The following is a 26629-nucleotide window of genomic DNA, read 5'->3' on the forward strand; positions in this document are numbered from 1 at the left end:
AATCGTGGCTTAGCAACCGTAACTATGCGCAGGGGCTCTGTCAAGCTTTTGCGCGAGGGAAACAAGCCAAAGCGCTGTGCATATGGATTGTGCAAATCTGACACCCGGTATCCTAAAAGTTTGGACAGGGTGGTGGCATTTTTTCCCTTTTTCAAAATTAAAAACCCAAGAGGAGACATGGCAGAATGGATCAAGCTCTGTGAGGGGCGCTAAAAGAGCGGCTTTAAGTTGGTTTTGCTTTGATATTCCAGACACAATTAGTGATAGAACGACAGCAATAACTCACACACCTTACCCTAAAAAGATCTAAACTGTGTTTCATACAAAAATACAAAGCAGGTTATGTTTTCACTCTATTATGAGCTCTGCTCCGTTTAAGCCTTCGCCATAGTAGTCATACTAATAGCAAATAGGTCATGAGTTATTGATCCGGAAAATACGAATCTACGAATATGTTGCCAACTTAACTGCACTTCATATTTCCATCCGTTTTCAAGCTACGAATATTTGAAATTACAAATCAACAGAACAAAACGGAGATGTGATCACAAACTGAGCACTTGCGATCAATATACTTTACCCACAGCTGTTTTTCAGTGATTTATAAAGAGGACATGAACATACTGACGGTAATAGATAGCTTACTGTATATTGTTATGGGTCAATGATGCTAATATTCGGCACTAGTCCATCAGTTTCCCCTTTCTGGCTGCTCGTTCTGTGAATGAATTATGTAGAAGCACTGTCCATAATTCCTAATCGGTTAACGCTATATTTCATTGCACAACATTAGTCTATCAGGCTTTTTGGCTAAAAATAGAGAATTCATGATTTCTTTTATTATTTTTTTTTTTCTCCTGCTGTGCATGAACTAAGCTGTTGAATAGTCGGCTAGGCTAACCTAGCTTAAATTTTGATTGAATTATTTTCTAATCGGTTGCCTATTATGTCATGAATATACCCCTGTAATGCATACTGCAGTTCTTTTTTGTCTGTCTTTCTTTGATATCTCACCTGTTCGCCCCAAATGACTAATTATGTCCCTGGGAATGTCTGACACCGGCGCATACACATTGTAGAAGACGTGCCAGACATGAAAGCTTGACAGGTGTAGCAACAGTAACTAATGAGGGCGGGGCTTAGTGTAGGGTCAATTGCCTGGACCGAACCCAAGTTTAATTGTCCCCCTGCTACCTTTTTGGTTGGTTTGTGTTGACACTGTCTTTTTTCTTTCTGAAACCTGGTACACTTGAGTCATCGAGCTGCTGTTTTGTTTACAGCTGCTGCTAGGTGACGGTCATGGAAGCAAAGCGCAAAAATGGAAAGACGTCCACACATCGCGGCCGTTCTGCTTTTACTGAATCTTTTGGTTTTGGACATACAGAAAGCGACTCGCATCCATCTACCTCAAAAATATTATGAACATTCAGAACATCACACAGTGTCTGCAGAAGCTGTTTTTGGAGGAGACAAGCAGACATTATCAATGTGCTTGCCCTGGCTCAGTCCCACTTGTCACCAAGGTACACGCACCCATAATTAACACACACACATGAATAAACGTTGCGAAAACGATAGTTTGTTGTACTGTTTTTCGGCTCACTTCCGGTATCTGGAACCGGACCGAAGTTTGCATGAACCGTACCCCAGACCACCTCGTTCAGGCGAACTCGGGTACAGTTCACAGGTGGACACCCGAGTTCAGAATTCACAATAGCTAAACGTACCATACTCTGACATCAAACGAACCCGGGTGCGGACCAAAAGTGCTAGTGTGAAAGCACCTTAAGTCACTTGTAGGGTGCTTTCACATTAGCACTTTTGGTCCACACCTGGGTTCATTTGACGTCAGAGTACTAACGTTTTCGCAACGTTTATTTGTGTGTGTGTGTGTGTGTGTGTGTGTGTGTGTGTGTGTGTGTGTGTGTGTGTGTGTGTGTGTGTGTGTGTGTGTGTGTGTGTGTGTGTGTGTGTGCATCACATAATGTACTTTGGTGACAAGTGGGACTGGGCCAGGGCAAGTGATTATGTCTGCTTGTCTCCTTCAAAAACAGCTTCTGCAGACATTGCGTAATGTTCTGAACATTTATAATATTTTTGTGGCAAACAGACACGAGTCGCTTTCTGTATGTCCAAAACCAAAAGGTTCAGTAAAAGCAGAATCACTGCGATGTGCGTACGCCTTTCCATTTTGCAGATTTGTCTCATGACCGTCACCTAGTAACAATGGTCCACACAACAGCAACTCGTTCAGAAGGAAAAAAAGACGGTGTGAACACAAACCAACTGAAAAGGTGGCAAGGGGGGGACAATCGAACTTGGGTACGGACCAAGCAGATGAAGTGTGAAAGCACCCTAAGTCACAATCAATAAATCCATCTGCTACTGTATATAAGCAAATGTGATTTAAATATATATATATATATATATATATATATATATATATATATATATATATATATATATATATATATATATATATATATATATATATTTGTTTTTGCTATTATAAACTTGCAAGTATGTTTTCCATAACAGATGCATTTATTTTTAATACATTTTTTTCCCACTGAAAATTATTGTACATCATTTACATTGCCCAGAAACTTGGGAGGATCATAATGTAAAACAACGATATGAAAATTGTTATAAAAATGTTATTTAAAATTTTTTTTAATTGTTTCTATTTATAATTATGGCTATTGTTACACCAGTATTTTGCCTAACTGGATTGAGAACATCCAATCTATTGGTCATATAGTGGCATCACTGTAGCTTCTGTTTGGAGTTGGCTCCGTTTAGAGAGGATGAAACGCCATTGGAATGACTGTGTTTAGGATATCCAACCTTAGCCATTCTGCCACCCTCGGTTTTCCTCTTTTTGTATGTCTGTAGAGTAAAAGAATTTAATAGTTAACAACTGGTAACACTGGCAGCATGACAGAACACAGACAGCAATAGCCCCGATGACATACAAAGGCCCAATCCAAAAGAAGTGGAACACTTCAAAATAGCATTTGTGTTTTTTTGCTATAATCAGAAATACTTGTTTTCATTTATTTATGTTTTTATTTTTTTAGGCTACAGCCTGCAGCCCAAGACCAGTAACTCACTGAAGCTAAGCAGGGCTGAGCCTGGTCAGTTCCTGGATGGGAGACCACATAGGAAAACTAGGTTGCTGTTGGATGTGGTGTTAGAGAGGCCAGCAGGGGGTGCTCAACCTGTGGTCTGTGTGAGTTCTAATGCCCCAGTAAAAATTAAAGGGGACACTATCTGCTTGTTAAGTGGTGACATGTTTGTGACATATGTATACTGTTTCCGGGTCCAAGCCGCCATTCATTTGAGAGGAGAAACCATTCGTTTATGATAGCGTTTTATTCCTATCACATATTAAAGGTAATTTTACATAAATCATAGTGTACACAACAATCTCTGGGCTTGCTGCATAACAAATACCAAAATTTTAACAATTTACAAAACAATGAATCACTTTCTGGCCATCGGATATTAGGCATGGACATATATATTGCGATCGTGACTTTCGAAAGTATTAAATCACTTTGTAAACGTTTATTATTACCATTTCATGAATCTCCCCATTCAGTTGAATACAGCGCTTGGACCCGGAAGCCGCTCCGCGTGACGTCACACTTAACAAGCGGATACTGTCAGTGTGCGCCATCTTTCAGATAAGACACTTAAACCGAGGTCCTGACTCTCTGTGGTCATTAAAAAAAAATCCAATGGCACTTCTCACAAAGAGTAGGGGTGTAACCCTGGTGTCTTGGACAAATTCCCTCTCGGCCCTAAACCTTCGTGGCTTCCCAATCATCCCAATCCACTGAATTGGCTCTATCACTGTCTCTCCACTCCACTAATAACTGGTGTGTGGTGAGTGCACTGGCGCTGCACACTGGTGGTGGTGTAAAGAGACAACCCTCATGATTGTGAAGGGCTTTGGGTGTATGGCCATACACGATAAATGCGCTATATAAATACATACATACAGGTCACAAGGTCATACTTTCATCAAACATTGAGGCCATTGCAATAACAATAGCCACCATATTTTCTTCTCATATGCCACTTGCATGGGAAGTTTTGCTGTGCTGTCGATTTTAGTTATATCAAACATGTATATCTAAAATTTCCAAGTATACCTAAATCTCACCTGAATGTAGAAGTTGACAAACAGGACCACAAGTGTGCACATGTAGAAGGTTTGAAATTTCAGACATCCCAGTGGGAAACCACATGGAACGACCCATGCGCTTACTGTGTGTGTTATAGTCAGTACAAACTGAACCTGAGACAAAAAGAGGAAAGTTATGGAAACGCATGGAATAAAAAGAAGTGAACATAACATATTAAAATGGCAGGCAGGCATGTCTGGACGAAAGAAAATAGAAAAGGAAATGGGATAAGAGCACAGTATGCTAGTGTGCTTACTGACCAGCTGAGCCTGGGTGAGGTAACGTTTCCACCACAGATATTTGTGCATAGATGGGATGGTTGCCAGACCATAGTAAGAATACATGAGGACATGGATGAAACTGTTTAGAGTTGGCCCAAAGAAACCTGGAGAAAGATGTTGCAAAATTTAGCTTGAACTGCACCATTATTGCACTTGACCATGTGCACAATTTTGTCTCAATTAAGCATTTCCAGAAATGTAAAAAATATTACTAATTTTAATGTTAAATCTAATGAAAAATTGCTTGATACAATAGCTGACACACATGTTGTCCTCCTGGCTCACTTACTCTGTCCACATGGTATCCAGTTGAGGACACACCACCAGATGTTAAACATAGAGGCATGATGATACACATGCAGGAAACTAATTTGGCTGTTTTTCTTCCTCAGCACAATGAAGATAGTGTCCAGGAATTCAATCAGCTTCGAGAAATAGTACCACCATAGTACTTTTGCTACCTATACATGTAAAACAAAAGAAATGCCAAATAAAAATTAAGTGCACTGATTAATATATTTCTGGTTTTCCCCCTGACTGATGAAGCATAAAGCGTTTTAGTTTATAAAACACTATCTTTGAACATACAGTTGAAGTCAGAATTATTAGCCCCACTTTTGAATTTTCTTTTTCTTTTTTAAATATTTTCCAAATGATGTTTAACAGAGCAAGGAAATTTTCACAGTATGTCTGATAATATTTTTTCTTCTGGAGAAAATCTTAGTTGTTTTATTTTGGCTAGAATAAAAGCAGTTTTAAATTTTTTCAAAACCATTTTAAGGCCAAAATTATTAGCCCCTTTAAGCTATATTTTTTCAATTGTCTACAAAACAAACCATCGATATACAATTACTTGCCTAATTACCCTATCCTGCCTAGTTAATCTAATTAGCATCGTTAAGCCTTTAAATGTCACTTTAAGCTGTACAGAAGTGTCTTAAAGAATATATAGTAAAATATTTTAGTGTCATCATGGCAAAGATAAAATAAATCAGTTACTAGAGATGAGTCATCAAAACTATTATGTTTAGAAATGTTTTGAAAAAATCTTCTCTGTTAAACAGATGCTGAAAAAAAAGAACAAACAGGAAGGCTAATCTTTCTTCAAATGCATTTCCCATGACTATTTTCCAGTATGTGAGAAAAGTTCATTTCCACAAAATGTTTCTTAAATTACTAAAGCTGTACTGGAGTACATTTTACTAAATAAATCATCTCATGGTCTGAGAGTTGGGATGCTCTCATTGTCGATTCAAAAAAATATGAAACTATTGTAAATTGCTATGAAATAAACACACCATAATCGAAGACAGTCCAATTAAATAATAATAATGTTTTCTTTTTTTTTTTTTGGCAAGGCAGTGTTTACCACAACTACTCATTTACAAATGTCAGATGACAAAGCGGTTGACGCTACAGTATTGCTAACGCACTCCTGTGCGAGAGTGTAATAGTCATTAACTCAAAATTTAGCAAACCTCAAACATGGATATTTAAGGAACGTGTGCAGAAATAATAACTGTTAAATTTGGCCTGTTAACTCCAAATACATAAACAAACCAAAGCTTCCCAGACACTGCTCAGAGAGATGTATGTTTTTCTTTGGACTGGGGGGGTAACTAGAGCACCCGGAGGACACCCACATGAACACAGGGAAAACATGCAGACTCCACACAGAAACGCCAACTGGCCCAAGCAGGAACTCGAACAAGCGATCTTCTTGCTATGAGGCAACAGTTCTAACCACTGAGCCACCATGCCGCTCACAATGCATCTTTCTAAAGTAATTTTTTACCTCTGTAAATCATAGTTGATTTTTGACCTCCTTTTAAAATGGTGGATTGTCTAGATCAATATGTCAGATTGCAGTTGTACCCCAACGTCGTGGGGACGTTGCATTTTGTTTGGAAATAAAAATCGGGTTGACATCTGTCACCAATGTCAGGCCTACGTGAATGTTCAACTTAAAATCAACCAAATATCAACGTCTAATGACGTTACAGCTTGACATTGTGTGGACGGTAGCACTATGGCGTCTATAAGACGTTTTATTTTGGTTGACATACCTGACAAATAAATGTCTGCATTTGATGTCAATATGATGTTGGTTCAAGATGTTGGCTCGACATTGGATTTTGGTCACTTTCTATCTGACAACCAAAAATCAACCTAATATCAACATCATTTGATGTTGTTATTGGACATCAAAATAATGTTGTCTTTAGACGCTGGCTAAACATTACATTTTGGTCACCTGACATCACAACCTAAATCCAACCGAATATTAACGTCTTATTACATGTGCCTGCTGGGGAATAACTAAAAGCACTACAGAATGTTACATTTACATGTAAATGCATCAGCTTTATACAGCGTAATACTCACTACTCTTGAGTACTTTTGAAAGGGCTACTTTTTACTCTTACTTTGAGTAATATTTACAACAGATACTTTTACTGTAATTGCACTACGTTTAGGCACATTATGATACTTTTACTTGAGTATGATTTTTCAGTACTCTTTCCACCACTGTCACTGACACCTTGAAGATGAAATTCCAATATTTAGCATGCTAAATATTCCAGACCAGATGGATGACTCGACCCCACGTAGCAGTTAAGAACAGAGCAAGGCATATCAAAAGCTTTAATTTGGAGCAAAACAGATGCCTAGGAGTGGGAGTGACTTTATAGCACCAGATATATGTCACTTTTCTCACAGCTGATTGATCCGGTTTGGTTTCGAAATCTCTAACCCATTATAAGTCCTGCCCCAGAGCAGGTTAGTTGTGTGGCATACCTGTAAGTAACCATGTTGATGAAACACAACCCAGCTTCTTAAGTCTGAAAACTCAACTAAACTCAAACTTACCTTTGCAAAAACAGACCAAATTTGTGCAACAGGCCTCAGTACGGCTGTACAGCCATTTTGAAGTAAGTTTAAGTGAAGTTTATTTATAAACTAATTTCGAGAGGATCACGCGCTAATAATTGCTTGCAGCTGGCCCCGCATTATTTAATTTATAATTCACCAATCAGACGATTCCTAAGCCATTATAAATACCTTAAGTTTCATATGACAGCCATTTTTGTTTTGAAGAATCCCCCCTTCCACCCCTACTCCTCCTTCTTTCCTAGATGGTTGGCATGGTGGCCCAGTGGTTAGCACTGTAGCCTCACAGCAAGAACGTCACTGGTTCTAGTCCTTACCAAGCCAGCTGACGTTTCTGTCTGAAGTTTACACAATCTCCCTGTGCTCACGTGGGTTTCCCCCGGGTTCCTTAGTTTCCTCCCACCATCCAAAAACCATGCAACTTAAGGCCATACTCACACTATGTACAGTTGCCTTGAACCAGGCCAAAGCATGCTTGTTCCCCCTCCCGTCTCCCCCGACAGCCCGCACTCACATACAATCGGGCCTGGGCATGCTTACGTCATCGATGCTGCGCTGTTCAGTTAGCGCTGTCACTCAGCACAATGGAGATTTCTCTAGTTATATCGTTTCAGTCGTTTGATATGCAGTGACATGCAGTCAAATATTTCGCCAAACAGTCCTTAGGGATGCAGGGACACGCAGTCAGATATTTCGCAGCACAGATCCGTCACTTTTGGCACTCATAAACAGTCATAAAGCTCTCGTGCTGCAGGAATGAGGTTTGCTGAAGGTGCACAGCTGTCGTGCACTGAGGAGTTTGAGTCTTTAATAATGTACAGCAGTTTGCGTTTACTGAACAGTAAGAATGATTAATAAATCCATATGGAACAGTCCCTTAAAAGTCACGTCTCGCTTTCAGTTTTGGGCTTTGGCGCGTTTTGCACTTACACTACAAGTGTACCGCGCCAAAGCCCAAGTGAATCACGCTCAGGCCCACCTCTTCCAACCGGGCCAGGGCCGGCCAAGTGAACCGTGCTTGAGCCCGATTCAGCACACTCACACTTCTCAAACGATCCGGGAAACGGGCCTGGGCACGGTATGGAGGGCATAGTGTGAGTAGGCCCTAAGTTAATTGACTAATGCAAATCGGCACCATAGACATGCTCCTAGTAAGTAGTTATCGCTTAAAAGCAATCGCTATCTGTTCATTAGCTACTACAGCAGGGGAGTTCTCGAAATCTACCTGTGAAGCTCAAACTCCCCTCTCGCCTTGCAAACGGGAGGGAGTCAAGTGCTCGAGGATCTTATGAGCTCAGGGCTCTCTTCTGGGACAGCATGCCAAACAAGCTTTATAAACAATCATCAGCTAAGTGTGGAACTATCTTTAGGCCTTCAAATTTATAGTTTAAAGCTACAAAATAAGTATAAAATTAATATGGTAAGAAAACCGCATATGCAAATAAATCTGCAAATAGCAGAATAACTGTTGTTTCAGTTGCTTGAATAATATTGCTTGAATAAAGGTTGTTAGCAGTTGTGAAAGCTAATGGTCCTGCTCACCCTGGATAATCACTCTAAAGCCATGCATCCTACAAACCACTTGAATGTGCACAGGCAGCTGCAGACCGGTGACCAAATGTGACAAGATGTGAGAGATTATCTCATTCTCCAGTGAGAAAATATTATAGTTCAGGGTGCATATTATTACATTAGCAGCATAATAAGTGCGTGTGTCTACCAACGTGTTTCATCCCAAAGCCAAGCACATTGTTTATTGTGGTTTTAAAAAGAGAGCCATGCTTTTAGAATATTGTTTAGATAAAATTTTGTTGGAAAACATGAGTGCAATCCAGATGTAAAGAGTAGTTCAACCAGCATACCAAAAAATGTTTTTGATACAAATAATCTAGCTTGCATTTAATAGATATATGAGAGCGTCATACTTGTATCAGTACCTACAGCATCAGTATTTTCACGAGCAACAAAAATGGTCTGAGCAGCATAACGAAATAATGGGATGTGCTGTATTTCTTACCCTGATATCTGCTTCACCAACTTCGTCCAGTGCCTGACACTGAAGACGGTAACCTGCAGACCAGACTGCTGATATCAGCTACCAAACACATGAAGCACAGCATTAGGTAATCGCTTAAAGAGAACTCGACATTGGCAGATGAGCACATGGACTGCTATTGTAAGATCCAAACAAACTGTATGCTCACTTACCTCAACCAGCATGTAGAAAGACAATACAGTAACAGAGAAGTTGTACAGCAGTAAAACATTTTTCAGTGAGTATGCTGGTCTGTTTCTCATGTATTTTGTTCCCAGGTAGATTGTTAGGAGGTAGGTGATGGTGAGCAAAAATGTTGGTGTGTAGGAATCCAGCAGCAGCCATCCTCTCACGCGGGTATCTGACATCAAACAAACATGTCACTTACTCAATATGTCTGGGTAAGATCATTTTCAGGCAATCTTCTTAAATACAATACTTTCAAACTTTTTGGGAAAACTAAGTGGCCAAGGGAAAACAATCTATGCACCGAATGCATGATTATATTTTGTCATACTAACATAATTCACACGTCACTGGATTCTGGATCTGTCCCATCTTCACTTAAAACGGTTGTAATCACCCCAGTACTAAAAAAAACTGGAGCTGATTCATCTAATTTGGCCAACTAATTTGAGCTCTTCCAGTCTGGCTTTTCATTCCAGCCATAGCACTGAGACTGCTCTTGTCAAGATTACTAATGATTTACTACTGGTAACAGACTCTGGTTTACTAACAATTCTTATTCTTCTGGACCTGAGTTCAGCTTTTGACACAGTTTCACACTTTTCAAGTACTTTTGAATAGGCTTGCCTTAGTAGAGATCTCTGACACCCCTTTTTATGGTTTAAGTCATATCTCGCAGAACATACTCAGTTTGTCCAAATTAAGAATTTTAAGTCAAGATCTCAGATTGTCACAACTGGTGTCCCACAAGGTTCCGTACTGGGTTCAGTCCTATATTTCATATATCTATTGCCTCTTGGTCACATTTTTTAAAAATACAACATACAGTTTCACTGCTATGCTGACGACACTCAACTCTACCTGTCCACTAAGCCCTCCACTTCTTTTCCTCCTTCAGCTTTGAGCAGATGTTTAGGTGAAATAAAAATATGTCTTTCAGCTAACTTCTTAAGATTAAATAGTGACTAACCTAAAACACTTCTCATCAGGACTAATGCTGCGTTCACACCAGACGCGGAACGCACGTCAAGCGCAAGTGATTTACATGTTAAGTCAATGCAAACGCGCGAATAGACATCCTGCGGCGCGATACGCGTGAATGGCGCGGCGCGAATGACGAGAATTGGGCGGTGCGCATGGCATGAATGGCGTGGCGCGAATTGAGCGTTTTGCGCATTTGATGCACTTAATGCACGTTTTGCACGAATCACTCGGACACACACGGAAATTCGCGCAGCGTTAACCAATCAGGATCTTGCTCTTGTGGGGGCGTGATTGTGACGTATCGCCTGTTGTCGGTGTCCCAGGGGAAATCCCCCAGCAGACACCGCCAAGAAGTTCATCAAACTGGGCTGGGCTCAGTCAGAAGCACTGCTGAAAACCTCCATCAGCCAGGTTAAGTTTCTGGAGGAGTCTATGAGCTTAAAGAGCTGGATGCACCTCTGAAAGGATGTAGTGGACTCAGACACGGCTCTAAACGTATCGACGCTGTTTATCATCCTTCATAAAGCACAATACCACTGTTATTTTCTTCATAAAATCCATGTTAGCCCTTTAGCTATGAAGCTAGAGTCACCGGGCAGACAGAAGCCCTGCCCATCACGCGAATCCGCGTCTGTTCTGAAGTGAATTTGACGCGCGAATGAAGCGGGGTTTGACGCGCAAATGAAGCGAGTAACCTCAAATGTTCACGCGGCTATTTACGTGCGAATAGCGCAATTTATCCGCGCGTTCCACGTCTGGTGTGAACACAGCATAAGGGTGCTTTCACACCTCGACTTTTGTTTCGGAACCGGTCTCGTTTGCCCAGTTAGCACGATTCGTTTGGCATATGTGAATCCAGCAATCCGCTCTATTGACACAAACAAAAATTAGGAGAAGTTCTAGTCTAATGTAATTATTTGGGTGAGATAGATTTAATAACCCATTTACATATGCTGGGCAAAATATCCCTTCGTGTTTTTGTGTGTCTTGTTTCTCGTCTTTGGCCCCTGGTCTGTCCAGCCCTGCCCCTTGTGAGTTACCGGCTGCTGGTATCCTCTGCCAAGCTGCTACTGGTTGAGAGACTACAACCCTCCAGTGACTGTACTCTACAGTGACTCGTCCAAGGCCTTCACCACCATCACTCACCCACTTCACTTTGTCTGTCCATCCACCCCACATTCTGCATTTGGATCCTCCTTCCAGAGTCATGACAGAATAAACTGGCTAAAACCTGGACCCAGTTTCAGTCCTGTTCAATTTTAAATCAACCCATGGAGCTATCACTCACCCAACTCCAGCTGAGCTTCTTGACTCTACCACAGTCCCATTATGAAACCACTGAATTTCCTTCCATTATCCAAAGATCTGTCAAGTCAATTCCCGTGTTCCAGCCTACAGTGCCTGTTCCTGTCTCGATAGTGTTTCCTGCCACTTCACCTTCACAAGTCTGCTGCAGATACTACAGAGATGAAGAAGTGTGCTGTTTCTGCCGATTGTACGTGACGAAAGATGTTCCCCAACACCATGGTCCTTTTGTCCCAAAAAAAAAAAAACAGATTTAGTCAGCCCAGTTTTTCTTTGCTATCCATCATATCAGTCCCAAAAAGTCCATTAACTCCACTGCAGAGGCCTTTCTGTGTTATTTGCCTCTCTTGGCAAACCTACAGAGAGATCTTGTCACTCCATTAAAAGTGAATGCCCGGAGTCTTTTCAAATCCCGCTCACCCTTCTGAGATGGCCATTCCAGAGCCATCTTACGCTCCAGAGAGAGCTGTCCCAGAGTGGGCCTCTGCTCCAGAGATAGCCATTGCAAAACCTGCTCCTGCTTCAGGGAGAGTAGCCCTTGAGTGTTTTCGATAGATGGCATCAGTACTGTGAAATTGAGGCTTCAGCCCCAGAGCATAGCGCAGGGCCAACGTCAGCCCCTGAGTGTTTTACAGCAATGACTCCAAGCACCGTAAAACAAAGACTTCAGCCCCAGACCACAGTGAAGTGTCGACTTCACAATCATTTTCCAGAGATTTATCCATCCCTGACGCTGTGTGATGAAGTCTTCAGCTTCTACGCACAGAGCAACGTCTTCAGCCCCTGAAAGTATTCAAGAGAGGGCTTCAGTCACCAAGCACTATGTGAAGACTTTTGACCTCTGACCAGTATCAGCTCCAAACCCTGTACCTTGTAGAGTGTCTGCGTCTGTCTTTAATCCAGTTCCTGCTATCTCTATACACTGTCCTGTGTCTGTTATTGTCCCCAAACCAAGTGTTTCTCCTGAACACAACAGAGTGCCAACTTCTGTCCCTGAAATACACTCTGTTGCCCATGAACTCATCCTATGTCTGTTCTTGTCCCTGAACCAGTTATTGCTTCCCCTGAATGCAGCCGAGTAACTCCTCCTATGCTTAAACAAGTTTGTTGGCCCTGGGAACTGTTTTACCAAGCTTCTTAGTAAAAGTTGCACATGGGTCCCATATCCATTGACTCTTCATTACAAAAGTAGAGAAAATATGAAAGAAAAAGATTTTGTACTACTCTTTCAGCTTTATTTCCTTGCGTCTGTGTTTCTGCAGCTGCAATTTGTGACAGTTACCAGCTAAACTAAAAGACACAAGACTTTCTCCACAGAAAAATATAATAAGAAATACTGTGCAAAAGTCTCCAACTCTACAGTATATAGGACACATTTTGCATCCAAATCTGAATCATTATGACATACTGCTTTGAGGTACAAAGTACTCTAGTTATCTGAATGCTGTTAATACAGATAATGCAAATGGTATTGTGAAACAACAGGGATTCTCCAAAACTGATTATAGGCAATTTCATAAGATATGAATATAAGCAACTTTACTGCTAAAGAACAAAAAGTTATTCAAGTGTAAGGATTAAGACTGCTACCTTGATCAAGCTTGAGGGGACCTATCAGGTTTCCCTTTTATGTTCCCCTCAAAGGGTTAGATTATTAATTATATATACATTTTGCATTCCATACACAGTAATTAATGGATAACAATGTGCATCCTCCATACTTCTTTTCCACTTTTGAGTCACTGGAGTGGGTCACAGGTCTATGCCAACATCTTAAAAGGTGCCCTGAATTTATGACAGATTTCCCAAAGAAAAATATCCTGACTCAAATTGCAACTGTACCACCTTATTTATTTTTGTATTTAGGCTCCTTGCAAACATACAATGTTGTAAGTTACCTATTAATACAATTTAAAGATCAGGTAATAACAGTTTTCATCAATACCAGTAATTCAGTTAAGAATTGTGTACAGTTGAAGTCAGCAGCTAGCTCTCTGCAACTCTCACATGGTCACCCAATGAAGCTAAGCAGGGCTGCGCCTGGTCAGTATGGATGGAAGACCACATGGGAAAGCTAGGTTGCTGCCGGATGTGGTGTTAGTGTGGGCAGCAGGGGGCGCCCAACCTGCGGTCTGTGTGGGTCTTAATGCCCCAGTATAGTGACAGGGACTCTATACTGCTCAGTGAGCGCCGTCTTTCGGATGAGACGTTAAACCAAGGTCCCGACTCTCTGTGGTTGTTAAAAATCCCAGAATGTCCTTCGAAAAAGAGTAGGGGTTTCAGCCCGGCATCCTGGCTAAATTTGCCCACTGGCCTCTGTCCATCATGGCCTCCTAACCCTCCCCATATCATAATTGGCTTCATCACTCTGGCTGCGTCCGAAACTGCATACTTCCATACTATATAGTACGCTAAAATCAGTATGCGAGCCAAGTAGTATGTCCGAATTCATAGAATTCGAAAATCAGTAGGCGGAAAGTACCCGGATGACTTACTACTTCCGGCAAGATTCTGAAGTGCGCATCCCATGCACGCTGCGCTATCCCATAATGCCCCGTGAGAGAATTCATGAATGGAAGGGAGGCGACGCAACTGACCCAGGTAGGTCACGTGACCGTGACAAAATGGCGGATGTAGTACGTCTGAATTCCCTTCATACTTTTTACATTCATACTGTATAGAACGTACTTTTCTAACGGCCGAGTAGTTCGTTTAAATTCAAATGCAGTGCCTACTGAGTAGTAGGCGGTTTCGGACGCAGCCTCTGTCTCCTCTCCACCAATCAGCTGGTGTGCGGTCTGGCACAAAATGGCTGCCGTCGCGTCATCCAGGTGGATGCTGCACACTGTTGGTGGATGAGGAGATTCCCCCCTATTGTGTAAAGCGCTTTGACTGCCCAGAAAAGCGCTATATAAATGTAAGGAATTATTATTATTATTATTAAGTCAGAATTATTAGCCCCGCTTTGATTTTTTTCTTTTTAAAATATTTCCCAAATGATGCTTAACAGAGCAAGGAAATTTTCACAGTATGTCTGATATTTTTTCTGAAATGCACTAGCTTAGCATGTAGCCCATTCCATTTGGCAAAACAACAGCAAGGTTCACTTATTGTATGTCTACAGTAGAAACCTGGCACAAAGGTATGAGTGTTAAATACTGTGTTTAGATCACTGTCAGCCTTTGACCTGATTTATCTTTATATTGGGGACTGCATGGGAAATAAACTAAAGACAAACACAGATCCCCGTGTTCTGTATAACTCTCAGTTACACACTGATGGCGCTATTGCCTAGAGCACTGCGGCATAAAGATAAACCTGGTGCCTCAGAGCATAAAGGAATTGCTTCTCTGACATATGGCAAAAGTGAGAAGATGTGTCAAAAAACAGACATGGCACAAACTATGATCACATAAAGATATAACACAACTAATCTCCACAGTCATCTGGAGTACAACCACAGGAAGCTTTGAGCTAAAACATATGATTGTATGTTGTTACTTGCTTTGCATGTGATTAGGGATGCAGAAACTGACTGATTTCATGCTTATCATCATGGTTAATAAATTGTAAAGATCCTGCAACACTGCAGTTAAATCCCCCCTACATAAGCAGTGCAAGAGGACCTGTATTATGAATGTGCCGTTGGTTTACGAAAGCGAAGATCAGGTGGGTTGGGGGGCAGACGAAAGTGAAAAGTGGGGGGAGGGAACAGACATAAGTGAAGGCTGATGAAGTGTTAGGGTTGACAAAAGTGAAGAGTGGTTACTTTTCCCCTGATTTGTGTGTTTGCCTATGGATTAACTGGTTCCCATTATAAACATTGGTACAGATAGAATGCCATTAAGAAAGACAAAAAGAAAGTACAAACATAACATACATATATATACAGTAATGAATGATGTATAATTTCTAATATTTTTTCCAAAATGTGTGAAACAGATTTATTGTTGTACTGTAGATTATAATGCAGGTCCTGTGTGGGCCTAGTGAGGACTTTTTGGGGGTTAGGTGAGGGCTGCCCCTGCATGCAGGTCAACCACTAAGGGCCAGGAACAGCGGAAGCTTGATTCCAGGGACATAACCCAAACAAGTTTACTTGATCAAAATAATAATAAAAATGTTTTTTTGTTTTTTTGTGCAGCGAAAATTAAGGTGCTACATTAAAAATGTTGCATCACAAGAACATTTAGTTTTTTAATAATTTGTTAAACATGACAATCACAACAAATAAATAATATGATATATTAAGTATTGTAAATGTGATGTACTTGCTTTAGCAAATTGCCAATTTACTGGTTTGTATGTAAATGGTTTGAGTTAACAGCACAATGTTGAGCATATTATTTGGTCTTAGGCCCAATCCTTTCCCTTAATTGGCATCCTAAGTCTCAGGGCTTTTTTAGGGTTAACGGAAAGGGCTAGATACCCCTTGAAATGGAGATTTTTCAGGACCACACTTGAAACCAAGCGGTAAGAAAATTTCCTAGAATACACCATCTACAATAACAGCATGGCGGCACACGGAACAGAAGTAAAGAGAGGCACAAATGAGTATTTATTGTCATTATTGCAAATTTTTACAACAAACAAGCATATGTTTTAATACATTCATGACGGTGTTCATGTTTTACCATCAAGCCTTAAAAAAAAAATTATAATCCCTAATAACAACTCCTGTTTAATAGTTCCACAACATTCTGACACTCGATGACACTGGAATACCCTGTCAGAAAAGTCTAGTGGGAATGAGCTTTTTACAGTGTCTGGTATAATGTGTGTTTACATTGACGGAAAATGGCCACGATGTAAATGCACAGTACAGTTCCGATCTTATTGCCACATTTTATCGTTCTGCTAACATGATATTGTTGCCTTCCATAATTTCCTGAAGATAAATACCAAAAAATATTGCAACTGAAATAACTGCAGCAGTCACCATCGTCAAACTCATACTTGTATGAAGCAAGAGATCATGATGACATATGATGACGTGTGCAGGCGCTGTAGTGCTATACCATTTCTTAGGGGTAAAAACACTCTGTTTCAAGGGCAAATGAGAAGGGGTTTGGGTACAAAAATTGAATTGGGATTGGCCCTTAGTGTGCTGATATTTTACTTCATTAAACACTGTAGTTAAAATTTTCCTTTACCATGAGTTTTACACTGCACGTGACATTAAGCAAATCGTGGACTTTGAACCGTATTTTAGTTTGCTAATAGCTTTTTTATCATTAGATTTACACAATTGCTTGTCACAAATCTCTGTTATCAATGAGTGTTCTTAAGCGTGTACTGTTTGTGCTTAATTAAGACCTTTTGGTCTTACCACTGCAGCCCTGGTCATAAATAGAAAGTAAGAGTTCGCCGGCTCTGAGGCCACCGCCAGCTAATTAAACCACTGAAGATAAATCATTATTTTATTGAGCAAAAACAGAATTTCTAGAAACAAGTATCTGGATTAATGGTAGATTATGGTAAGAGCTCAAAGATTTTAAGAAGAGGCCAAGGAGCAAACATTTATTAGTAAGTACATATAGCCATTTCAGCTGTTATGATGTCTTTATAATGGTCCAATCGTAGTCAATAAAAAATATTTACGTTTACACGTTCAGAAGTCTTTTATCTAAAAAAAAAATCAACCCAAGCTCATTCTGAAAACAACCCACGGACATTTCTGGAGACTGTATGTCTGCGTATGGCTGCATTAAGTTTTTTCAAGCAAACGCTACTGGATGGTGTGACGCCACTCCTCTTCATGCTCGCCGGCTGGGCTGACGGCTCACCTCCTCTGTGTGGAGGGCTTTCCCGCCGCAACCAGTTTGTTCGGTTAGCTTGAAGTGTTACGTCGGCAGAGCGGAGGCCTAGAGAAGGAGGAGCAGGCTGGGTTCGATGACCGAGTACGAGTCTACGGAAGAGCGGTTCCAGAAATCAGGTAAGACAAAACACAGAATCAAAAAAATAAAGCGAACGAGTTCGTAATGGGGTGGGAATGCGGTGAAATCCAAAAACGTGGTCAAAATCGGACGAGGGCTTTTCTTTTTCTGCACGGCTTTCGTAAATTGTCGTTTAGGTTTAGGGAAGCAGGAGGAGGAGGAGGGTGGCTGGGTCGGCCAATTGGCCGGCCGCCCAGTCAATTGTTAAGTCATTCAGCCAGTCCGTCAGTCGGACAGATGGTCGCTCGACAGCGGCCTCTTGCAGCTTTTTACATAAGAACAGCGCGGGCGGGAACAATGCGTGAACAGTGCGGATTCGCGAAACCAAAAACTGCACAAATACGTACCTCCCGGGACATATTTCGCGGTCTCCAGAAACATCCGCGGGGCTACTTTTCCAGAATGAGTCTGAGTTGAAAAAAAACTGTGGTCAATTTGCTTAGGTATGAATTGTTTTTCTGCAATATTAAAACATGGTAAAAAGTTTACAAACCTTGATGAAGTGAAATGAAATGTTTTGCATCTGCTTTTTTTGCAACTTCAAGACAGAACTTGTTTCTAAGTGATGCTTATTTTTTGTCAACTTCTTTTAATTAGACCATTATTCTGACAAAATGCTGAATATTTATTATTAAAATGCAATAATTGATTCCATTCCACATCCTACCCAGTTAGGTCCTCCATACAATATACAATTTGATGGCTCTGAGCACAAATATACTGCAGATGATGCATTTATGAATGTTATGCTATGTATTGTGTGCAAAAATGCATAAATATACACGTTCTATTCACTGTCAGAAAAAGTGCTTCTGTCCATTGTGATGACTTATGCAAACTCTTTACTCTTTACCTTATTTACGATCTTCATTCATTAAAACTTGTCTAGTGAGACGCTTGTTTGCTTTATCTATTAACTGCAGACTAGTTCAAAGTTTAGCAATGGCTTGTTAGGACTGATTGGCTGATATCTCATATCTTGGATATTGTCACACCACTTGGCTAAGACCCCATTTACATGAATGCATTCTAGTTTTAAAATGCATAACTCTTGCTTTGGTTATGCCTCCCCTCCACACTGCCCTAGAGTTTTTGGCCCCCTAACACAGCAGAGGTCATTTCTGTTAGCAAATGCTAGTGCTCTGTGCCAGTGGACAAGCAACACAGAGATCTGAAAATGCTCCCTGATTGGATATTTTGTGCCGTTGCATATTCTTCCCTAAGTCCCTATAACACATACAACAGAACAAAATCAGTGCGCTCACTCTGTCACTCGTTTTTTAATGCTGCCAGACCTCTTCAGAAGCTCTCAGCAGTGATCGCTCTCCTGTTACTGTCTTTGGCAGTACTGTCACAAAGTTCAAAGTTGAGGGAAGGAGGCTTGAGCAGTTTGGAGAATGAATTTATAGTTTAGATTATTTCATTTTTACAGGGACGTGTATATGACATGTTGTGCCAAAGTTAGCTATAGAACTAATTTGCATCTGTTGTCCCTGAGGAATGCAAATTTAATATTGTTTAATGTATAATGGTGGTTGGTGGAGCATTTGGATTTTTTTGGGGGCTTTTCTATGCTGCTGCTGGCCTGCAAAAAGCAGCTAGAAGGAGGAGTAAGAGTAGATGTGAGTAGAATTCAAATAACCACATTAATTACAAAGATTGCTAAAGATTAATGAAACAGCAGCAGATTTTACCTTTAGCTTTGGACTGACTGTGCTGACTGTTCTTGAGACATACAGTTAAAGTCAGAATTTTTAGCAACCCTTTTATTTTTTTTTATATTTTCCAAATGATGTTTAAAAAGTCTTATTTGTTTTATTTCAGCAAGAATAGAAGCAGTTTTTAAATTTTTAAACACCATTTTAAGTTCAATAGTATTAGCCCCTTTAAGCCATATTTTTTAATAGCCTACAGAACAAACCATCAATAAACAATAACGTGCCTATTGCACTAACCTGCCTAGTTAACTTAATTAACCTAGTTAAGCCTTTAAATGTCACTTTAAGCTGTATAGAAGTGTCTTGAAAATAACTAGTAAAATATTATTTACTGTCATCATGGCAAAGATAAAAAAAAAAATCAGTTATTAGAGATGAGTTATTAAAACTATTATGTTTAGAAATGTGTTAAAAAAATATTCCTTCCGTTAATCAGAAATTGGGGGGGAATAAATTGGGAGGCTAATAATTCAGTTAGTAATTAGGACATAACTACTTTTTGTTGAGTCGTCAAAGAACTAAAGAACCCTCTGAGAAAATTTGTAATAATTGATATAATTAATATGGCTGTTCTTAAATCTGGTTAATTTGCTTTTGTTGCACGTTTGTGTATTTTCAAAACTCACTCATCTTCCTTCGGCTAATTCCCTGCTTTTCCAGGGGTTGTCACAGTGAAAACCACCAGTTACTCTGGCATAAGTTGTACACCGTGAATGCCCTTTCAGCCGTAACCCAGCAGTAAGAGTACACTGAAAAGAATGATGTTTGCAAAATTGTTGCAAACAATTTATATGGACTGAATTTAAACACAAAATGAATTTAGTAATGCTCAACCTTCATTTGTTTGTTTAAATTCATCCCATATAAATTGTTTGCTGGCACTTACCTTAAAAAAAGTAAATCCAATTAATAATTTTTTTCAATGTACACCCACAAACTCTTCCATTCACACAGTAAGCATTTTTGCAGCAACTATTTTTAGCCAACTATACCAAATGTCTGAGGTAACCGTAGCACCTAATGGAAGCCCACACAGACACAGAGAGAACACACAAACTCTAAACAGAAACTGGTCTGAAGTGCGTTTCCCAAAACCATCGTTAGCCAACTACGGTCCCAAATTCCGTCGTTACAAACATAGTTTGTTGATTTGAGTTTTCCAAATCCATCGTTTAACGAACATTCGCAAACTGCTTCGCAGACTTGAGCACTGGCAACTACAGCTCTGGTGCTGTAGTTTAAAACGTAGTTCCTGGCTGTGTTCTATTCCCACTTACCCCACCTATGCCCTTTTCCTTTAGAACATTCTAAACGTTGGAATTATTAAAAATAAAAAAAGCATTAAGGTCATCTCTCTTAGGTGTAATTTGCTTTCAAACTATTTTTACAGTTTTACGATCTTCATGTTTACAATCGTGCTCTCTTCACAGTGCACTTTGAAAACATCGATGTCATTTTGAACACAGCCTCATGACGAAAGCTATAGGTGACCAATTATTTAAAAGCGGAATTTATGTTACGTCTCCAAAGCTTGTGAAAACAAAAAGCATGCGTTAATTATTTTAATTTACAGTAGGTTATTTATTAAGTAGGCCATCTGTATTGTATTTGACATAGCCCTTTTGTTTAGAACTTTCTGCAGTGGTTTATGTGTTAAATTGTAAAAGTAGACTTAAAAAAAAAATTTGAATAAAAATAAATAATATCCTACTTAATAATATTAATAATTATTATTATTATCATCATCATCATAATCAATATTATTATTAAAGTATGATTTTTTAATTTCTAATAAATATTACATTTTATTTTATCATAAATAGCCTCATTATTTATTTATATATTAGAATACGTGTTAGCTTTTGTAAGTGATTTTAAGTTTTAGACTAGAATATGTAACGTTCAACTTCTCAATAATATTAGTAAGGCAAACACAGCCCCTATATGCCATTTACATATATTTCAATTAATATGGAAAGCGAGTGCATGTTTTTACCAAAACTATTTGGATTTTTTTTTTAAATGTGTGTTTGTGTAAAACAATATAATTTGCACAAAGAAGTTATGGGGTTCTTCTCTAAAGAAGTTGTTACTCCACCCAGTTTAGAGCCCATTATGTTTTTACGTTATAACTAACGTGGTTGAAGTGATGGATCTGCGACAGACAAACTTTGCATTTTGGGAAACACTCGTCACAACATTGTTCTTTTCCCAAATGATGCATCGTACTATGAGAGTTCAGCCGCGAGTTCCATCGTTGTTTGGGAAACGCACCCCTGGTTGGGATTTGAGCCAGCCACCTTCCTACTCAGGGGCTGCTTAGACACTGTGCTGTCCACATATTTTGAATATAAATAATTACTAACTGCTAAGAGCGGATTTCACTGAATACAAGCAAACAGGGGATAACAGCATTATACTAAAACCAAAGAGCATAGGATTACCAAGAGGCGACACTGTAGTGCAATTTGGGAAACAGCCACTAGACGGCGCGGCGGCCATTTTGGAATGAAAACTTCATTAGAACAACAGCATATTATAAGTCTGTAAAATATACCTATTAAAAGTGCTGATGATTGTGATAGTAAGTGTTCTATTGTCGTCTTTCAGGTTGTATCTCAGCTTTAATGCGCTTTTTAAATTAATAAATGAAAAAAAAGCAGCTGTTTGCCATCGCGACAGCAATAAGATCCAATGGACAGCCAACCGCTTTCACTCCAAAATGGCGGAATCCGGGGCTGTTGCAGGGCGCTGCTGTTGCAATGGAACGTTCTATTGAGTGTCGCCTCTTGGCCATTCTAAGATCTTTACTAAAACTACATAGTACTATTCACAATGGCACAACTTATAATAGCAAGATGGAAAAGAGTTAAAAGTGCAAACCTCTTTCTCCAAATAGGCTGTCCACTACAGAATTCAACAGCTTATCAATTTTTTCATATGATTCCTGAAACAAAAGAAAAGAAAAGCAAATATTAGAATTTCTATTAAAGAAGATGCATTCACTGCTGATTTACAACAACACATAAACAGTCAGATTGCAAGCTTCAAGAATAACTGTCCTATATGAACGCAGACAGATACATAAAATGCATAAACTATTTCAGCTGTTTAGATAATTGTTTGACGTAATGTTTGACCAATTGTTTTTGTTTTTGACCCCATTCTTTAAATTATGACCTTAACATTTATCCTATCACAAACAAATAGGATTTTCCATGTATTCTCTGAAATGGCTTGTATTTCTTTTAAATCAGCAAAAAGACTAAAATGCAGAAATAGCTGAAATAAAATGCAAACTTTCCATACTACAGTGACAACAATGTGCTCTCTTGTTTTAGAGGTCATCATTCCTCTCCTCCCTACACCGTCTAATTTTTGAAAGATTAAAGCAGTATTGTAACAAACTTATTAGATCATGATGGGAAATAACATACACATAAGGGGAGATGTGCAAGGAACAACCTTTTTTTTTTGCAAAATAAAAGAAAATCTGTTTTTTTATTACTTTAAATTTGATGTTTTCAAGGTACACATTTCTTGAGTGTGGTTTCAAGTTTAAGAGTAAATTTATGTCATATTTAAAATATATACAGTTAAGGTCAGAATTATTAGCCCCCCTGAATTATTCGCCCCCCATTTTTTCCCAATCTCTGTTTAGCAGAGAGCAGTTTTTTTCAACACATTTCTAAACATAATAGTTTTAATAAGTCATTTCTAATAACTGATTTATTTTATCTTTGCCATGATGACAAATAATATTTAACTAGATATTTTTCAAGACACTTATATACAGCTTAAAGTCACATTTAAAGGCTTAATTAGGTTAACTAGGCAGGTTAGGGTAATTAGGCAAATTATTGTATAATGATTTGTTCTGTAGACTATCGTTAAAAAATATATAACTTAAAGGGGCTAATATTATCAAGCTTAAAATGGTGGTTAAAAAAATCAAAACCACTTTTATTCAAGCTGAAATAAAACAAACAAGAATTTCTCCAGAAGAAAAAATATTATCAGACATACTGTGAAAATGTCCCTGCTCTGTTAAACATCATTTGAGAAATATTTAAAAAAGAAAAGAAAAATGGAGGCTAATAATTCTGACTTCAACTGTATGTATCATCCTATGTTAAAAATTTCAATCAAGACAGAATAGCAATAGGTGGCAAACTTGGGACATCCTATTATTCAAATGCCTGTACATCAACTTTTAGCAGTAAGTTAATATAATTAACAATTTTCTGTATAAGTATTACTTTATTAATGATTTCTGTATAATTAATCATTTTATCTATGACCTTATCAGTCTCTCAGATAATACTGGAGGAGTTCTTGAGTGTTTTTGCATATCTCTCCACAGCATTTCAGTCAGGATGACCTGCTGTAAATTGTCTGGTGTACTTGGGTTCATTGTTATAATCATTGCTACTCTAAAACCTCTGCTGATTACCAGTTACAGCATTGGATTAATAATTTTTGTCAATGCTATACTGCACATTGTTGTTCTTCTTTTTGTTTTCTTCTAAATAGTAAGACCTGCCAAACACCAGATAATTTTTATCTCTTAATATGGAACAAGTACATTTCATAGCGTGTCCTTTTTCACATCACAGTTCACACAAGCCTAATATTTAAGTGCTGTTAAGGGGAAAAAATTGGTCCTACTTTATATTAAGTGGCCTTTCTCAAACCAATGTGTACTTACACTGAAATTAATCATTTGTTGAAATGTACTTACTGTAATAATGTATTAATGAAATGTGTTTATATGATTTAAAAAAAATTATATAATTTACTACTTAGCATTTTTGAGAAAAATCAGGAGAACACAAAAACAGTTTATTAGGACATTAATCTGAATTATAAGGATAGCAAAAGGCACGGGTAAAAGCTTGAAATCTGAATCCACCCAAAATAGCCCTGAAAAGATACTGTAGGTCAAGTAGGGTAGATGGAGTACAGTTGAAACATGTTTTGCTTTTTTTCATCACTATACAAAATGTTGAAGTGAAGTTATTTTACACATATTTATTTTGCTTGTATACTAAAATACCATGAATTGATAATAGCCATGATAGCGTAAGTTTTCCATAATTAGTTGAAAAACAAGGTGTATTTGGCCCCCATTCATATTCTATTCAGATTCTATTAGTCAAAATAGGAATAATTAGCTAACACTGCAAACAATACAGCAAACAGTACAAATGTGAAATGACAGTAAAAACATACATGGAAATAGTCATGTAAAACAACAAAAACTGAAAAAAGAAAAGTTCAATGGTGGCAAGTGCAAACATACTTGTATGTCTCAGCTGTTTGTGTCAAAAAAGACAGATACAAAATGTGCAGGGCAGGGGGTCCTGAGAACCGGAATTGAGAACCACTGCATTAAGCTTTGAGGTGTTTATACTGTAAAGACAATATATTTTATTTCCATACCTGTATATTGAATCTCTACCCTAACCCTGAGCCTATATTAAATGCTTGCAATATGAGTACATTACACACACCGCTTATGAATACAGTATGTGTATTTTCTGATTGAATTGTGCATGCATACATAGTGTTTATGTGCGTCAATTTACCACCATGTAAATATGAATATAAACATGTTCAATATTAATATAGTAAAAAAAATCACAAATATGTATTTTTAAAACATAATTTGCATAATTTGTGTGTAAATGTGACTTGGATATGATATTGTACAAAAATGCATAGAAATAAAGATGACTAGACTTAATCAGTAATATAATTATAATTAATTACAGACAGTCCAGTACAAAGACTTGCAATCCAAAATTATGGTAGGACATTTTATAGGGTACTTGGCTTGGATTCAAAGTTTTTTTTAGGCATTTTCTTCTTTATTTTAGGCATAAGCAGTTTCTTGGATAATACAGTCATATTACAGTATAATACATATGATTTGGTTAAGCCTTTACATCTTGTGTGTGGAACAGTTGATAATATTTGAATGGACTAAAGTAAATTATTCCACTTATACAGTGTTTTTATACCATGTGTTTATCTGAAAATAATTACACACTTTCCGCACCAGCATAAAAAAATCTGATTCATTATGTTCATTAAGATAAGTAAGCATGCATGTGTGTGTAATAAAACTACATTTAAATGTGATTCTTATTTCTTATTTACATTCAGCAAATATATATTTTTATCCACAGCTACTCACACACAATGTACTGCCCTGGGAACATTTTGGGGTTCTTACTTCAGCTGTGGTATTGAGAGTGGAAGAGAATGCTGGTTATTCACTACCCCCTGTGTGAGTGTGTGTGTGTGTGTGTTAAAAGTTAATCGTATTCTTAAAAAAGAAACATCGAATTATAAAAGCATTTTAGTTCATCTATGTATTTATTTGTGTGCATTTTAATCTATTTTTCTTTATTTAGTTTATTTTAGTTATGCATTTTTACAATATACTTTGTGTGTGTGAGTCTGTGTGTGTGAGACAGTGAGTGAGTGAAAAGGCATTTGTATTCTGCACTCAGATTAGGGCAAGTTCACCACATGTGTTGTTGATGATGTGACAATAAAATGTGATTTTAAAACGTGGTTGTACCTGACAATGCATATTTACAGGGTTGTCAACAATATTTGAAAAAAAAGTTTAGTAAGAAATGGAATATTAATCATTGCTAAAAGGCAAACGCATAAAGACATACTTGCGTACTCAGAAAAGTGAAGCTGAGAGTTTTTAGATTCCCATGTGATTGTACAAAACCAGAAAGTTATCTTTATCAGCATCTCTCATCAATGAGAAATCTCACGCAAAACATGTATTACCGGTTAACACGGCGGTCCTTACCATATTTACTAGTTCCGTTAAACAGCAGTACGGGACAGCTGAAAACTGTGGACCGATCCAGGAAGCCCGCTCCTCTGCTGTGAATGAATGAATTAGAGGACGAATGAATCCGCGTCCGAACCCAAAAGCCCATAGCGAGTGACGCGAGGTGGCGCGGTCATGCCAAAAGAGTAACGGAAGTGAGGATGACCAATAGGGACTCGCTTCTTGGCTGTTACGATAGCATGGACTATCAGATGACAGGTTCACAGTCTGAACCAAGCC

General features: G+C 38.6%; 1 protein-coding gene and 1 long non-coding RNA gene across 2 annotated transcripts; one reads left to right on the plus strand and one right to left on the minus strand.

Annotated features, from left to right (window-relative positions):
- Positions 1-2523: 2523 nt before the first annotated feature.
- elovl2 (ELOVL fatty acid elongase 2) lies at positions 2524-26463 on the minus strand. Its single transcript, NM_001040362.2, has 8 exons — positions 26366-26463; positions 22414-22477; positions 9575-9762; positions 9384-9461; positions 4764-4935; positions 4454-4578; positions 4172-4306; positions 2524-2889 (listed from the first exon to the last, which is right to left on the minus strand). The coding sequence occupies exons 1-8, from the start codon at positions 26366-26368 to the stop codon at positions 2767-2769; spliced, it is 888 nt and encodes a 295-aa protein (NP_001035452.2). The 5' UTR covers positions 26369-26463; the 3' UTR covers positions 2524-2766.
- LOC147831002 (uncharacterized) lies at positions 5827-9731 on the plus strand. The gene is made up of 2 exons (XR_015524766.1): positions 5827-8111; positions 8147-9731. It is a non-coding gene; the product is annotated as an uncharacterized LOC147831002 (long non-coding RNA).
- Positions 26464-26629: the final 166 nt, after the last annotated feature.

The sequence above is a fragment of the Danio rerio genome, chromosome 24, assembly GCF_052040795.2.
Source record: "Danio rerio strain M-AB ecotype USA chromosome 24, GRCz13ab, whole genome shotgun sequence".
Classification (NCBI taxonomy): Eukaryota; Metazoa; Chordata; class Actinopteri; order Cypriniformes; family Danionidae; genus Danio; species Danio rerio.

What these genes read in the sequence shown, in the direction of transcription:
- elovl2 (NM_001040362.2), bottom strand. An exon ending in ACCTCACCCAGGCTCAGCTG is followed by an intron (nt 4,307 to 4,453) that starts GTCAGTAAGCAC and finishes TTTTTGTCTCAG; the next exon opens with GTTCAGTTTGTACTGACTAT. An exon ending in TTGTCAACTTCTACATTCAG is followed by an intron (nt 2,890 to 4,171) that starts GTGAGATTTAGG and finishes TTTACTCTACAG; the next exon opens with ACATACAAAAAGAGGAAAAC.